Source organism: Hypanus sabinus, chromosome 16, assembly GCF_030144855.1.
Source record: "Hypanus sabinus isolate sHypSab1 chromosome 16, sHypSab1.hap1, whole genome shotgun sequence".
In the NCBI taxonomy this organism is placed as follows: Eukaryota; Metazoa; Chordata; class Chondrichthyes; order Myliobatiformes; family Dasyatidae; genus Hypanus; species Hypanus sabinus.
In genome coordinates this window covers 56,989,512-57,006,993 of record NC_082721.1, presented here as the reverse complement: position 1 = coordinate 57,006,993, position 17,482 = coordinate 56,989,512, and the positions used below count along the sequence as shown (strand labels likewise).

The window sequence follows — 17,482 nt, the reverse complement described above, 5'->3', positions numbered from 1 at the left end:
CACCCATGTGACCTATTAAGCTACTAACCCACTCATCTTTGGAATGTGGGAGGAAGCTGGAGCACCCAGAGGAAACACACGCGGTCATGGGGAGTACGTATGGTGGTGGCATTTGAACCTGGGTCACTGGTGCTGTAATACTGTTATAGTAACTGCTACACTACCGTGCTCTGGTCATTACCTTAGCATTCATGAGATGTTGTTGCACACTAATTCCACACTGATTTTCCTGCTTTCCACTTCTGGTTGTTAAGTGACTGAGATTGGGAAACACCAAAGACCATAAAACATAGGAGCAGAATTAGGCCAATTAGCCCATTGAGTCTGCTCTGCCATTCCAACATGGCTGATCCCGGAACCCACTCAACCCCATACACCTGCCTTCTCTCCATATCCTTTAATAACCTGACCAATCATTCTTTAAATTCCCCCACATACTTTAAATTCCAGTGAGTACAGGCCCAAACCTGCCAAATGCTCCTCATATGTTAACTCTTTCATTCCCAGAATCATGAACCTCCTCTGGACTCTCTCCAATGACAACATATCCTTTCTGAGATATGGGGACAAAACTGTTGATAATACTCCAAGCGTAGCCTGATCAGTGTCTTATAAAGCCTCAGCATTATGTCCTAGTTTTTATATACTATTCTCCTTGAAATGTATGTTAACATTGCATTTGCCTTCTTTACCACAGACTTAATCTGTAAATTAATCTTCTGGGAGTCTTGCGCAAGGACTCCCAAGTCCCTCTGCACTTCTGATGTTTGAACCTTTTCCTCTTTTAGATAATAGTCTGCACTATTGTTCCTTTCATCAAAATGCAATATCATTCATTTCCCAACATCTGCCACTTTTTTGCCCATTCTTCCAATTTGTCTAAGTCCTTCTGCAATCATATTGCTTCCACAGTACTACCTATCCCTCCACCTACCTTCATATCATCAACAATACTGACCCCTTAAGGAACACCACTAATTACTGGCAGCCAACCAGACCCCTTTTATTCTCACTTGCTGTTTGCTACCTGTCAGCCATTCCACTATCCATGCTAATATCTTTCCTGTAATGTCATGGGATTTGTCTTGTTAAGCAGCCTTAAGCACCTTATCAAATGCCTTCTGAAAATCCAAGTAATTGACATCCAATGCTTCTCTTTTTTCCACCCTGCTTGTTACTTCCTCAAAGAATTTTCTCAGATTTGTTAGGCAAGATTTCCCTTCATGGAAACCATGCTGACTTTGATTTATTTTATCATTTGTCTCCAAGTACCCTGAAACCTCATCCTTAATTATCGACTCCAACACTTTCCCAACCACTAGGGTTAGGCTAACTGGCCTATAATTTCCTTTCTTTCGCTTCCTCCCTTCTTAAAGAGTGGAATGACATTTGAAGTCCCAAACCACCAGGGAGCAAGCAGAAAAACTCTGTGTCATCATGTGGAGCTCTCACCTCCAGCAGATGCTGCTCTCTGTCTGTCATCTGCGGTCCACGTTCCTGGTTCCCAGAGTTTCCCAGCTCCATAAGAATCATTAGGATGGAGAAATAGGTAATGTCGAGTGCTCCTGTGCTCAATGGAATACATGCAATTCTCTGCAACATGCTTGTCCTGATGGTCTGCAAGACGAGGCTAGAATCTGGGCAGTGTTTGCCTTGCCTTGTATACTGGAAGCCATGAAGAGGCGCCTTGGAAGGGGTTGAAATACTTTTCTGAGCATCCCTCGGCCACTCGCTTGGCTGAGCTGCAGGTACACAGAACACAGTGAAAAGCAGAGCTGCATACTGACTGTGAAGAATGACCCAGTGTGTCATGACAGGCTAGAGCTTCACTTGTCACTTTCAGATGATCCTGATCTCCATTTTGCTGATTACAGCGAGACAAATGCTGTCCTTGAGCCTGGTGGCACCTGCTTTCAGGCCTTTGTACTTTCTGGCTGATGGAGGAGGGGAGAGAGAGAAAACACCTGGGGTGGGTTGGAGACTATGATTATACTGGCTGCTTTACTGAGGCAGTGGCAAGTGCAGACAGTCTCATGGAAGGAAAGCTTGCTTCCATGATGTCCACAACTCTCTTAACTGATGTAAATTTGTAATTAATGTAAAATTTTAAATTACTAATTAATTTCAATCTGCATCTCAGCATCACTGATTACAAGCTAATAGAATCCTGAGTGGGACTTTGGAGGTTGAAGAACAGCAGTAAGACCTCATGGACACAGGGAGCCAAAAGTTTTCTGATGACTCTGCCATAGTTGGATGCATCAGCAAAGGAGATGAGGCGGAGTACAGGGCTACAGTGGGAAACTTTGTCACATGGTGCGAGCAGAATCATCTGCAGCTTAATGTGAAAAAGACTAAGGGGCTGATGGTGGACCTGAGGAGGGCTAAGGCACCGGTGACCCCTGTTTCCATTCAAGGGGTCAGTGTAGGACATGGTGGAGGATTACAAATACCTGGGGATATGAATTGACAATAAACTGGACTGGTCAAACAATACTGAGGCTGTCTACAAGAAGGGTCAGAGCCATCTCTATTTCCCGAGGAGACTGAGGTTCTTTAATATCTGCTGGACGATGCTGAGGATGTTCTACGAGTCTGTGGTGGCCATTGCTATCATGTTTGCTGTTGTGTACTGGGGCAGCAGGCTGAGGGTAGCAGACACCAACAGAATCAACAAACTCATTCGTAAGGCCAGTGATGTTGTGGGGGTGGAACTGGACTCTCTGACGGTGGTGTCTGAAAAGAGGATGCTGTCCAAGTTGCATGCCATCTTGGACAATGTCTCCCATCCACTCCATAATGTACTGGTTAGGCACAGAAGTACATTCAGCCAGAGACTCATTCCACCGAGATGTAACACTGAGTGTCATAGGAAGTCATTCCTACCTGTGGCCATCAAACTTGGCATTATTTACTTATTATTATTTAATTATTTATGGCTTTATATCGCTATATTTCTACAGTACTCTTGGTTGGTGCAACTGTAACGAAACCGAATTTCCCTCAGGCTCGGTAAAGTATGTCTGTCTGTCTGTCTATAAGTATCCTACTGGAGCAAATGTGGGACATGCAAGGAGTTACTGACAATCCTGCTCATTGTGTCACCCCAAAAGGAAAAGACGAGAGTTTTAAAAATCTGTCCCTTAATACTTCCTATGAGACAAAGGAGCAGAACTAGGCCATTCAGCCCATTGAGTCTACTCAGCTATTCCATTATGGCTGATTTATTTTCTATCTCAACCCCATTCTCCTGCCTTCCCCTGTAATCCTTGGCACGGTTACTAATCAAGAAACTATCAACCACCAATTTAAATATACCCAATGACTTGGCTTCCACAGCTGTCCATGGCAATGGATTCCACAGATTCACCATTCTCTGGCTAATCTCTGCTCTATTCTAAAAGGATGTCCTTGTAATCATCTGTATTGTAATGTATTGTAATTGATCTGAAATGTCCTGTATCATCTGGCTCTAGACTTCGCACATCCTCTCCACGTCCACTCTATCTAGGCTTTTCAATGTTGTATAGGTTTCAGTGTGATCCCCCTTATTCTTCTAAACTCCAGGAAGTACAGTCCCAAAGCCATCAAACACTCCTCATACATTAACCCTTTTATTCCTGCATTCCTTCTCATTGGGCCCTCTCCAATGCCAGCACATCTTTTCTTAAATAAGGGGCCAAAACTGCACACAATACTCCCAAGTGTGGCCCAACCTCAGCATTACATCCTCGCTTTTATATCCCAGTCCTCTTGAAATGAATGCGAACATTGCATTTGCCCTCCTTATCACCATCTCAACCTACAAGATAAACTTTAGGGAATCTGCACTAGGATTCCCAAATCCCTTTCCATCTCAGATTTCTGAATTTCACTCTACATTTAGAAAATGGTCTCTGTCTTTATTCCTTCTACCAAAATACATGGCCATGCACTTCCCTACACTGTAGAATACAGAATAAGGAATTGGGGGGATGGGCCAGAGTACAAGCTGGCTGGTGATAGGTGAGATCACAGAGGGAGAAAAGTGAGAGAGGGTCTCACTCAACTCCCTTTGAACAGAAGATTTAAAGTTCCTCAGGGAAGGTATGCACGGTGGAGCAGCAAATCATAGACACACTAGGTCCTGCAGATGCTGGAAATCATAAACATAAGTCATTGCATCACCTGCAGAGTCTCTTTGTTACAGAATGATCTGCCTGGATGCAAACAAACAAATGTACTGTGTCCCAGTACACGTCAGACAATAAGACGGTTTATCTGATACCCACAGTTATGGGAGGCCTTGCTCCGTGGGTGCTGCAGGTCCTTGTCAATTGCCTCCTTCCTTGGGATGAACATCCCACAGTAGGCTTCTGCATGACTCTGCTGGAGGAAGACACTGGAGTATAGATGGATCAGCGGAAGCTCTGAATAATCGAAAACCCTGCAGAGAAGAGGGAAGCAAACATGCTGAGATAGCAACACACACAAAATGCTGCAGGAATTCAGCAGGCCAGACAGCATCCAAGAAAAGTATGAACAGTTGATGATTTGGGCCGAGACCCTATGAGCATTAGAACCCTATGCTGAGATGGGGTGGACCTTTATTTACAGAGGGTCCAGGGGTTGGAAGCAGGTAGTGCAGGCTCACATCAATCCCAGGTTTGATCCCAGCCTAGGGTGCTGTCTGTGTGAAGTTTGCACGTTCTCCCTGAGACCATGTGGGATTCCCCCAGGTGCTTCGGTTACCACCCTCATCCCAACAATGTGTTAACTGGTTGGGGGATATGTTGTGTAGGCAATCACAAGAGGGCAGATGGGTGACAGGAGAACAAGGAAGAGTTGGTGGGAATATGTCACAGAGAAGTAGGTAAGGAATGGGATTGATGAGATTGTCAGCATAGACTCAATGGGCCAAATGGCCTCCTTCTCAATGGTAAGAAAATATGAACTCTCTGGAAAGGGAAAACAAGGTTGAATGGCATTTCTAGGAATGCTGCTCTTCCTTAGTGCTGCAGCTCAAATCTCGACCACACTGGTGAGCTACGTGTTCTCAGCCCACTGGCTTCTGGCCTGGAGAGAGTCACACACACGCACACACTCAGACACAGACACACACACACATGCATGTTCAGACACACACACTAGCATACACACACACACTCTCACACACAAACACACGTACACACACATGTTCAGACATACTCGCATACACACACACCAACACATTCACACTCATATGTTCAGACACACACACTCACACACATACATACACACACAGACACAATTGCACATACAGACACACACACACTCATGCATACATACATACACACACACACTCACACATTCAGACATACACTCGCACAAGCATGTTCAGATGCACGCACTTGCACTCACACACTCGTGCACACATGTACACACATTTACACAAACACATGTACACACGCACATTTTTCATTGCATCTGTGCATCTGACAATAAACTCCATCTTGAGTTTGGGTCACAGCGCAGCACACAGGACTGGGGGTGGAGTGAGTACATATTTCTGCTGTGTGTTGAGGTAGATCAGCATGGATCCATGTTGACCTTCCTTGAATAGGTTCACCCGCTCCTACCTCTCCTCCATGTACTCATCTGAGGGCCGAATGAGGCTCAGACTATACAGCTTTGCCCCCATGACGAAGTCCCCGCCATTCACGTTCAGTCGCCACAGGCACTGCAGCCAAGCCATCTGCTTTACGGATACGGCTGCTGAGACACAGGAGTGAAAGTCATCGGGGAGGTCTGTCAGCTGGTCCTACAGGTGAGGAGAGGGCAAAGGTGATGAGAGAGAGTGAGATGGACAGATGGATCGGTCCAATAACAGGACCCGGTGACCCAGTCATTACTGGTGCTGTGTCAGATCTTCAGGAGCTCAGGAGAAGGTTGATCCTTGCTGGAATAGAGTGGACATGGCTGCCTGTCAGTGCACAGCAAGATCCCACAACCTCATGTTTTCCTGTCAACACTGCTGTCCAGTCCATTTCTGGGAACTCACCACCCAAAGCTCTGCCTGGATCATTGATACTCCCCCAAGCAAGGGATGGGGTCCATGAAAGACCCAGCCACAGTGCAGGTAGTGAATCCCATAGCTCTGCGCCAAGGAGACAGTGACATTGGTGGACCGAGTGAGGGCTCCGAGGGGACACACAGCAACTTCCACAGAGAACAGTCAGCTCGATCATTCAGTCTGTCAGCAGTCTTGACTGACGGACCAATGTTGGTCCGGGTACCAGTGTTAGGGGTATGGGAGAGGCAGATACATTAGGGACAATTAAGAGACTCTTAGAGAGGGATAAGGATGATAGAAAAATGGAGGCTATGTAGGAGGGAAGGGTTAAGTTGACCTTAGAGTAGGTTAAAGTGTTGACAACGTTGTGGCCAAAAGGCCTGTAGGTACTGTGCTGTAATGTTCCAGGTTCTATGTGCTGCTCTCCATGACCACTTCATTAATCACACCTGTACACCTGTGCATTAATGCAAGTATATAATCAGCCAATCATGTGGCAGTAACTCAATGCATAAAAGAATGCAGACATGGTCAAGAGGTTTAGCTGTTTAGACCAAACATTAGAATGGACTTTGACCTTGGAATGATTGCTGGTGCCAGACAGGGTGGTTTGAATATCTCAGACACTGCTGGTCTGCAATTTTCACACACAACAGCCTCTGGAGTTTACTGAATGGTGTGAAAAATAAAAAAAGATCCAGTGAGCAGCAGTTCTGTGGGTGAAAGTGCATTTTTAATGAGAAAAGTCAATGGCCAAACTGGTTCAGGCTGACAGGAAAGTGACAGTAACTCAAATAGCTACACGTTAAACAGTGTGTGCAGAAGAGCATCTCTGAATGCACAACATATTGAACCTTGAAGTGGATGGACTGCAGCACCATGAACATCCACTCAGCATCTGTTTTATTAGGTACAGAAGGTACTGAATACAGTGGCCAGAGTCTATGTTCAATTTTCTATAACACGGTGTGGTGCTTGGGCCGTGGAGCTTTTGTTCAACCATTTCCTTCAGGGCAGCTGTGGAAAGGCTGTAGGTGCTGATCGCTATGGTGATGTAAACATCACATAAAGGAGAAGAGGAAAGTGACTGTTCATCACTAACAAAGAGGTACTCACTCTGGAGAAAACTTTCCTTTGTCCATTTTTGTCGATAGGGATAACCAACCTGCAACAGAAGGGCAGACCAGTGAGGATGGCAGTAACCAGACTGCAGAAGCAAGCGCACAGTACATCAGAATCAGAAGCAGCTTTATTATCACTGACGTATATCGTGAAATTTAAACACATGTGATTCTGCAGATACTGTCAATCCAGAGTAACACAAACAAATTGCTGGAGAAACCGAAGCAGCATCTGTGGAAAGGATTTCAGTCATCTCGGCCTGAAAGGTTAACTGGTTATTCCTTCCCACAGATGTTGCCGTGAAACTTGTTGTTTAGTGGCAGCAGTATAATGCAATACCTAATAAAAATAAGAAATATATATAAAAAATTAAATTAAAAAGTAATGCAAAAAGAGAGCAACAATGTTTTTGTGTTGGACATAAGAATAGGGGTGGGGTGGAATCTCACTGTAAACTACAGAGTATTGAAAGGCCTAGGTAGTGTGACATACAGAGGATTTTTCCAGTAGTGAGAGAGTCTAGGACTGGAGGGCACAGCCTCAGAATAAAAGGAAGCCCCTTTAGAACAGAGAATAGGAGGAATTTCTTTAGCCAGAGAGCGGTGAACCTGTGGAATCCATTGGCACAGATGGCTGTCATTGAGTATATTTCAAGCTGAGATTGATAGGATCTTGATTAGTAAGGGTGTCAAAGGTTACGGAGAGAAGGTGGAAGAATGGGGTTGGGGTGATAATAATTCAGCCACAATGGAGTGGCAGAGCAGACTCGAGGGGCAAAATAGCCTAGTTCTGCTCCTGTGTCTTATGGAATTATGTGCAATTAGTGTAAATGTTGTAGTGGGGCTGAAGGGCCTCTTTCTGAGCTGGATAATTCGATCAATTTCCATTTCTGAGCAGATTGAAACCCTGGCTGCTTTTCCATCTTCCCAATGTTCTGTGGTGTGACGGGTGCCCCCAGCCTTTCCCAATCTTGTTTCAGATTTCCAGTATTCCAGTTCTTTAAATTGTTCCAGTGTGCTCAACATTCCCAATCCCTTCCCAGCTTCTGGGAATTACCTAAGGACCACGTGATTTTCCTGTTTGACTGTCCTGCTGATATCATTCCTGATACATTCTGCATAGACAGATACGGCTCCCTGGACATCTGAACTGACGATGATGAAATTTAAGAGAACATCTACAGCGGGAGGCAGGTCATAGAAAGTTCCTGTAAAAATGCCCGGGCCTGTGAGAGCAGCTATCACCTGAACCTGAAAGTGACACAGTAATTTTCAAAATTAATTCATTTACAGATAAAATGATCCAACAGTCTTCATATGCTCTAAACTGAGCCAAACATCCAGATGGTGCTGTGTATGGTTTGGTTAACCCCAACCACAACCATTTGTGGAACACAGGATCGAATTCTTACCACTGAATGTCGGGGCTCTGGGATCAAGTCCCACTCTAGAACCTTGAGCTGCAAGCTTCACGGAAATGTCTCAAAAACACTTCTGAGATTCAGAAACCACTTCTCACAGTACAGAACCAGGCCCTTCAGCCCATCTAGCCAATGCTGAACTATTAGAATATAGAGCATAGAATATTAGAGCACAGTACAGGCCCTTCAGCCCATCTAACCAATGCTGAACTATTAGAACATAGAGCATAGAACATTAGAGCACAGTACAGGCCCTTCAGTCTATGATGTGGTGCTGACCTTTCAGCATACTCTAAGATTAATGTAACCCTTCCCTCCTATATAACTCTCCATTCTTCTATCATCCATGCATCTTCTTAATAACTATGTTAACTTGCACAGCAACTTTGAGGTATCTGTGGACTCTAAATTCTCTCTGTTTCTCCACATTGCTAAGAATCCTGCCATTAATCTTGTACTCTGCCGTCAGGTTCAACGTACCAAAGTGTATCCCTTATCACTATTTTTGCACTGACCGCCATCTGCTACTTTCACGGAAGAGTGACCAAAGGATCTGCAGAGATAGACTCACTGAGTAGGCAGGGGACTGAGGCAGACTGGTGGGAGGAGGAGTGACACTGGCTACCAGCTGGTTGTATTGTTTGACGTGAGCAGGAGAGACGCAGCGGAGAACACTAGGTAGTCCCCACACCTGGGAGGAGCTGCAGGCACCTGTGGGTTTCAACAATAAAAATTACAGTTAGGGAGCCACAGATCGTCAGGACTGTGACCACTGCGCCCAAGGTTCAAACACACAAAGGACATGGGCTGGGCCACGTAAGGATTATCTGAAATGCCACAAGATGTAATAGATTGATTGCGAGGATGTGGCATGGTGAATCGGCTGGATCTCCTGCGTATGGAGGGCTCTTTAGCGAGGGCTTTGTATGTTTTCAACACAGACGGCCTGATTCGTCGCTCACACACTACAGTTGCCCAGTGTGTACAGCGGTTAACATGACTCAGCAAAAACGCTTCATCCTGCTGCTCCCTTGTCATTATTGCTCCATGCATATGTAACACTCACCCTCCTGGTACCCTGACAAAGTGGAGTGAGTTTCTGTTTGGCACAGGGAGTGGCTGTGATCTGTCTGCAGGTGATGGAGGAAGATCTGACTGTAACTGTTAGAACTGGATAGGTGTGTATCCAATAACCAGAGGGTCGTAGGGCAAGAGCAGGAGGAGGGACAAGCTGGATCACTCTTACCAACTGCTGGTGCAGATATAAAGGGCCATATAGCTTCTTTCCACACTGTAGGATCCCATGGAGGTATAATTCTGCAATGAAGTTGTCTATTGATCAAGGCCATCATTTATCATAGAGACATAGAGCACTAAAGCAAAGAACAGTGTTATGGTCTAAACAGCCCTTCAGCCCATCTAGTCCATACCTAGTCCCATCGACCTGAAACTGGATCACCCTCCATACTCAGCCCATCCATGTACTTATTCAAATTTCTCTTTAATGTTGCAATTGAACCGCATCCACCATTTCCAATGGCAGCTCTTTAAACATTTGCACCACCTCTGAGTGAAAAGATTCCCCTTAAATAGAAACATGGAAATATAGAAAACCTACAGCACAATACAGGCCCTTCAGCCCACAATACTGTGCTGAACATGTCCTTACCTTAGAAATTACCTAGGGTTACCCATAGCTTCTACTTTTCTAAGCTCCATGTACCTATCCAGGAGTCTCTTAAACAACCCTATCATTTCCACCTCCGCCACCATCGCCAGCAGCCATTCCATGCACTCACCACTCTCTGTGTAAAAAAACTTACCCCTGACATCTCCTCTGTACCTGCTCCCCAGCACCTTAAAACTGGGCCCTCTCATGTGAGCCATGGGAAAAAGCCTCTGACTATCCAGATGATCAATGCCTCTCATCATCTTATACACCTCCATCAAGTCATCTCTCATCCCCCGCTGTTCCAAGGAGAAAAGGCCGAGTTCACACAGCCTATTCTCATAAGGTATCCTCCCCAATCCAGGCAACATCCTGATAAGTCTCCTCTGCACTCTTTCTATAGTTTCCACATCCCTTCTGTAGTGAGGTGATCAGAACTGAGCACAGTACTCCAAGTGGGGTCTGACCAGGGTCCTATATAGCTGTAACGTTACCGCTTGGCTCTTAAACTCAATCTCATGGTTGATGAAAGCCATTTCACCGTATGCCTTCTTAGCCACAGAGTCAACCTGCACAGCAGCTTTGAGTGTCCTATGGACTCGGACCCCAAGATCCTACTGATCTTCCACACTGCCAAAAGTCTTACCATTAATACTATATTCTGCAATCGTATTTGACCTACCAAAATGAACCACCTCACACTTGAGTTGAACTCCATTTGCCACTTCTCAGCCCAGTTTTGCATCCTATTGATGTCCCACTGGAACTTCTGACAGCCCTCCACACTATCCACAACACCCCCAACCTTTGTGTCATCAGCAAATTTACTAACCCATCCCTCCACTTCTTCATCAAGGTCATTTATAAAACTCATGAAGAAATGGGTCCCAAAACAGATCCCTGAGGCACACCACTGGTCACCGACCTCCATGCAGAATATGGCCCGTCTACAACCACTCTTTTCCTTCTGTGGGCAAGCCAATTCTGGATCCACAAAGCTGGATCTCTTTGGATCCCATGCCTCCTACTTTCTCAATAAGCCTTGCATGGGGTACCTTATCAAATGCCTTACTGAAATCCATATACACTACATCTACTGCTCTACCTTCATCAATGTGTTTAGTCACATCCTCAAAAAATTCAGTCAGGCTCATAAAGCACAACTGCCCTTGACAAAGCCATTGTTGACTATTCCTAATCATATTATGCCTCTCCAAATTTTCATAAATCCTGCCTCTCAGGATCTTTTCCATCAACTTACCAACCAACCAACCAACCAACCACAGAAGTAAGAATATTTTACCTTTCACCTTTAATCTCTGGCCTCTAGTTCTAGTCTCACCCAACCTCAGCAAAAAAAGTCAACTTGCATTTATCCATCTCTACGTCTCATCCTTTTGTACAACTTAACAAATCTCTCATCATTCTCCTGTGCTCCAGGGAACAAAGTCCTAACCTGTTCAACCTTTCTGTATACTCAGATCCTCAAGTCCTGGCAACATCCATGTAAATTTTCTCTACACTCTTTTCATCTCATTGATATCTTTTCTTTAGGTAGGTGAACAGAACTGCATACAAAACTCTAAATTTGTCTTCATATACAACTTCAACATAATATCCCAATTCCTGTACTCAATACTTTGATTTATGAAGGTCAAAGTGCTGAAAGCTTTCTTTAAGATCCTGCCTACCTGAGATGTCACTTCCAATGAACCGTGGATCTGTATTTCCAGATTTCCAGAGATAAACAAAATAAAACAATAACAATGTTAAATGAAGTGTTACAGTACAGTGAAAGTGCGGTGCAGGTAAATAGTAAGGTATAAGGCCATAACAAGGTAAACTGAGTGCCGATGCCCACTGTTCCCACGTAAGCTCAGACAGCGACCATTACTGGGCTGAGTGGTGTCTTGGTGAACACAATGCTCTCCACAGAGAGACCCCAGTTACTGCACCTGATACGTATCCAATGGCAGTGGAAACTGTCGGTAAGCTCAGATCGGGAAGAATTCTTTCAGATGGAGTGAATTTAGTTAATCGGAACCTGTGAGACACAAAACGCAGTGCAATGCAATAATGATCACAAGAGAGACAAACAATTCAAATGTAATTGGTTCACTTTTGTGACTTGCACAGATGGAACTTGCCGGGTGGATTTCTTCTAATTTTTCACCAAAAGTCAGAGAGTCACACAGCATGAAAACACACCTTTCAGCCCAACACATCTATGCTGACCAAGATGTCCCCCTCAGCTCTTTTTTTTTTAATCTGTGTTTGGCCCAATAACTTCTCCTGTTTATGTAGCTGTCTAAATTTTTTTTAATGTTAATGTATCTGCCTCAACTAATTCCTCTGGCAGCTCATTCAACACACTGACCATCCTCTGCATGAAGCAGTTGCCCCTTATGTTCCTATTATATCTCAGCCCTCTCAGCTTAAACCCATGTCCATAACACCTAGAAGCAGAATTAGGCCATTCAGCCCATTGGGGCTGCTTTGCCATTCCACGTTAGCTGATGTATTTTCCCTCTCAAGTCCCATTCTCCTGCCTTCTTCATCTCATCTTTGATGCCCCTACTAATCAAGAACCTATGAACCTCCACTTTAAATATACCCAATGACTTGCATGCATATCTATCTGTGGCAATTAGTTCCACAGATTCACCACCTCTCCACATCTACCATATCTAGGCCTTTCAATATGTGATAGGTTTCGATAAGGCTTCCCTCTTCATTCTTCTAAACTTCAATGAGTATAGGTCTAGAGTGATCAAACACTCCTCTCATCTCTCCCAGGGTCATTTTTGTGAACCTGCACTAGACCCTCTCCAATGTCAGTGCATCTCTTCTTAGATAAGCTGCTCACAAAACTTCAAATGTGGTTTGACTAATGCCATGCTGCCTAGTTCATTTATTTACCAACCTGTGCATTAACCGTATCTATGCCCTTGTAATTTTATACTCCTCTATCAGATTGCCCCTCTGTTGCACAACTACACTCGGAGATATTTTGTTACTGCAATATCTCCGACCTTCATCCTGGCACCATTGGCAGCCATGTTTTCAGTTACCAAGTCTGCATTCCCCTCCCAAAATCCCTCTGCCTCTTCTTAACTCACTTTTTAAATCTTAAATCTTTGTTCATGTTTTTGATTTCCTGATTTTCATTTTGGATTAAGGTCTCAGAAGTTTTTTTAAAGCACTTCATTTGTTTGGGATCAAGTTATTCTTGGGAAGGTCAGCTTGTGCAACCTTTCTCCATTGAACCTGTGTAGCTTTTATTTCTGTATTACCAACTGAACTTCCGAACCATCACCAAGGACCCCCACCATCCAGGTTATGCCATCTTCTCACTGCTGCCATCAGGCAGGAGGTACTTGGGTCCCAAACCACCAGGTTCAGAAACATTTATTGCTGTACAAACATCAGGCTGCTGAATCCATGTGGATAACTCCACTCACCTCAATGCTGACCTAACTTCACAACCTATGGACTTAATTTTAAGAACCCTATAACTCGCATTCTCAGAATTATTCATTTTTAAATTTTATTTCAATTTGCCTTCTTTTGCACATTGGCTGTTTGTCATTCTTTGTTTATGTATAGTTTTTCATAAATTCTATTGTTTTTCTTTATTTCCCTGTCAATGCCTGCAAGAAAATAAATCTCAGGGTTGTATGTGGTAATCTACTCTTAGTGGCCACTTTATTAGGTACACCTACTCATTAATGCAAATATCTGATCAGTCAATCATGTGACAGCAACTTAATTTATAAAAGCATGCAGACATGGTCAAGGGTTCCATAGCTGTTCAGACCAAACATCAGAATGGAGAAAAAATGTGATCTAAGTGACTTTGTCTGTGGAATGATTGTTGGTGCCAAGTGGAGTGTTTGAGTATTGAGTATCTCAGAAACTGTTGGATCTCCTGGGATTTTCAAGCACAACAGTCTCTGGAGTTTTCAGAGAGTGGTGCAAAAAACAAAAAAAAACATCCGGTGAATGACTGTTCTGGGGGTGATAACACTTTGTTAATGACAGAGGTCAGAGGAGAATGGCCAGACTGGTTCACGTTAATAGGAAGGCAACAGCAAATCAGATAGCCATATGTTACAACAGTGGTGTGCAGAAGAGCATCTCTGAATGCACAACATGTTGAACCTTGAAGTGGGTGGTATACAGCAGCAGAAGGTCACACCAGGTTCCACTCCTGAGGTCACCTTATTAGATACTCTCCTGTCTTTAATAAAGTGGCCACTGAGTGTACAGTATACATTCTTTGATAGTAAATTTATTTTTATTCCCTTTGATCCTTTAAACCCAACTGCTAGCTACTCTAGTGGGATTTGACATGGGACTCTAGATTATTAGGTTAGGATACTGGATTACAAAATCAGGAACAACCAATACTTTCTCTTACCCTTCTGCCTGCTGCTGGACCTGACGGAAAAGGCTCGGATATGGATTTTGTGGCAGTTCTGTCCTCAACAGCCTGGCACACAGGTCCTTCAGAAGTCCTTGAAGTCCAGTTGCATCCAAGTATTTCCACAGCAGGTTTAACCTTCGTGCTACACTTGGGTTGCCAGATTGTGGAACTGTGAGCCTTCCAACAATCTGCCCAGACATCTCCTTACGTGAGTTGCTCTCAGCAATGCCTTTCATTCTCTGCAACTCACAGGGTCCAGTCATTGAAAATAATACTCAGTGACCTGTGGAGAAACAGTTTGTGCTTCAGATCAGCAGTTGAGGATGGTTCCATCTTCCACAAACACTGCCTGACCTGCTGAACATTTGTAGCATTTTCTGGTTTTCATTTCGGCATCTGCAATATTTTGTATTCCTCCTGTGCCGTAGCTGGCAATACCTCAGGCTTAACTCAGTAAGGAATCTCACTGGGGAAGGCAAAAAGAACTCTGCTCAGACAAATGGAACACTAGAAACAGGGGAACTGACAGCAGAAACCGATGGGAATGTTCAGCAGGTCAAGTAGTATCTGTGGAGGGAGGATCATCATTTAGTGTCTGAGGTCAGAGGACAGAAGGTGTAGTTTAACGTTATGTAGGCAGTCCTGGAAACAAAGTTATAGAGAAATGTCAGACAGAGGCAAAATACTTAGATGAGTCATTTCTTCAATGTCATAATTTTGCTCTTACTTTGATCGCTGAAATCTCCGGAGAAGTTGGTGAGGTATATTTCATGTACCACAGTGGCGGAAATCGCTGCTTTCCTTCTCTTTGTGATACAGAATACGTCCGTTCGACCCGTCAGAACCATGTAGGCTCCCGACGGAGGGATTACTTACTCTCCTCACTCTATTTTTTCTGTATCCCTGTAGTTCTGCCCTCTCTCTCTCTCACACACACACACAAATATCCATGCCTCTTTGATTGTTTGCTGCTATGGAGATTAATTCACAGCAGCCAATTAACCTGTCAGTGCAGCTTTGGGATGGGGAGTAATTGGAGCACCCAAGGGAAACCAGGGCACCCAGGGAAAGCAGATCACCTAAAAGTCTGAGAGTGTGTACCAATAAACTCAGTTTCTAGCCTGCTGTTATATAACTAATGAATAGTTGCCTAGGTTGATAAAATGGTCTCTTAATCTCACAGTTGTTATGACTTTGCACCTTAGTGTCCATCTGAGCTTTCTCTATAACTGTAATGCTGTACTGGTTTCCATTGTATTACTTCAATGCACTGTTGTAATGAATTGATCTGTATGAATAGAATGCAATTTTCTCAGTATATGTGACAATAATAAACCAATTTACTAATTAAAATTCAAATAGTATTACCACACCACAAGGTACAGTTTTAATTGTTAGCATAACTAACAGTTCATCAAAGATAAAATAGAAAAAAACTGCCGCTTTATTTTCAGAAACATTATAGAGTCCAGCTCAGAGTAAGGCGGCCAGAACCTCTGGGTCATTTCCAAGAGGTAAAATGGAATTACGTCCTGGAGAAGTAATGGGTGGTACCACTAGGTGGTGCTGCCTCCACAGTCTGACTGGCGCTCCAGCTCTGATAATCCTTCAGCCTCCCCTGGGCTTGCACTGAGAAACTGCGGTCAGACTCCGTCTGGAAAGCACCGCAGGAAGTCATCACTAAATATAAGACTTTTCACAGTTGTATAACAGCAAGGGATATTTCAGAATCAGTATCAGGTTCATTATCATCTGCATATGCTGTGAATATATTTTTGTTTTTGTACAGTGCAATATATAAAATGTACTATAATTTACAGTAAGAAATATATATTTTAAAAAAGACGTACAAACAAGCTGGATGAACTCAGCAGGTCGGGCAGCATCCGTGGAAACGAGCAGTCAACGTTTTGGGCCGAGACCCTTCGTCAGGACTGAAGAAGGAGGGGCAGGGGCCTATAAAGAAGGTGGGGGGAGGGTGGAAAACCAATTAGAGGAAGGATCAAGGGGTGGGGGAGGGGAAGCAGGGAGGGGATAGGCCAGAGAGGTGGAGAAGGAATGAAAGGGGAAAGCACTATGGGTAGTAGAAGAAGGCAGAATCATGAGAGAGGTGTTCGGCAGCTAGAAGAGGAGGCAGAGTGAAAGTGGAAGGGAGAGGGAGGGAATTACCGGAAGTTGGAGAATTTGATGTTCATACCAAGGGGCTGGAGACTACCCAGACCGTATATGAGGTGTTGCTCCTCCAACCTGAGTTTGGCCTCATCATGGCAGTAGAGGAGGCCATGTTTGGACATATCCGAATGGAAATGTGAAGCAGGCGATATTAAAAAACAAGCAGTGCAAAAAACACACCAGGGCAGTGTTTCGTGGGTTCATGGACGTTCAGAAATCTGGAGGCAAATAAGCTGTTCCTAAAACGTTGAGTGTGTGTCTTCAGGCTCCAGTAGGTCCGCCCCTGTGGTAGTAATGAGAACGCACGTCCTGGATGGTGAGGGTTCTTTATGATGAATGCCAGTTTTTTGAGGCATCGTCATTTTAAAAAAAATGTCAATTGGGTCATTTGTTTAAAAAGTAATGAGTTGTGCTTCAAATATGATACCACCCAGTTTAGTCACCGAAACATCTTTCTGTGTCAAGGGCAGAAGTTGTTGATGGCCACACTGAAGCAGAAGAGACAAAAAAAAGGTTTGAAGGGTTTCCCAGCTGCCCCAGGGATCAGCCTGTATGGGATAGACAAGGGTGCGTGCTTAGCCTCCTCTGCTCTACTCACATTATACGTAAGACTGTGGGACTTAGCAGAGATGCCATGCCATC

At 44.2% G+C, this 17,482-nt stretch overlaps 1 protein-coding gene across 8 annotated transcripts in view; it reads right to left on the bottom strand.

The window, feature by feature from the left end:
- The window catches only part of LOC132406331 (uncharacterized), a 68,600-nt gene that overhangs the window by 49,030 nt on the left and 2,088 nt on the right, over window positions 1-17,482 (bottom strand). For 6 of the 8 annotated variants that reach the window (XM_059991850.1, XM_059991855.1, XM_059991853.1 and 3 more), the window contains exons 2-9: window positions 14,663-14,951; window positions 12,198-12,286; window positions 9,145-9,284; window positions 8,210-8,403; window positions 7,148-7,196; window positions 5,598-5,779; window positions 4,272-4,426; window positions 1,453-1,742 (exon numbers count right to left, since the gene is read on the bottom strand). In XM_059991850.1, coding sequence (XP_059847833.1) covers window positions 1,453-1,742; window positions 4,272-4,426; window positions 5,598-5,779; window positions 7,148-7,196; window positions 8,210-8,403; window positions 9,145-9,284; window positions 12,198-12,286; window positions 14,663-14,931 — 1,368 coding nt within the window. In that variant the 5' untranslated portion in view covers window positions 14,932-14,951. Of the gene's footprint in view, window positions 1-1,452; window positions 1,743-4,271; window positions 4,427-5,597; window positions 5,780-7,147; window positions 7,197-8,209; window positions 8,404-9,144; window positions 9,285-12,197; window positions 12,287-14,662; window positions 14,952-16,518; window positions 16,586-17,482 lie in introns of those variants that run through there. The other 2 variants (XM_059991852.1, XM_059991854.1) reach the window with 2 other exon arrangements.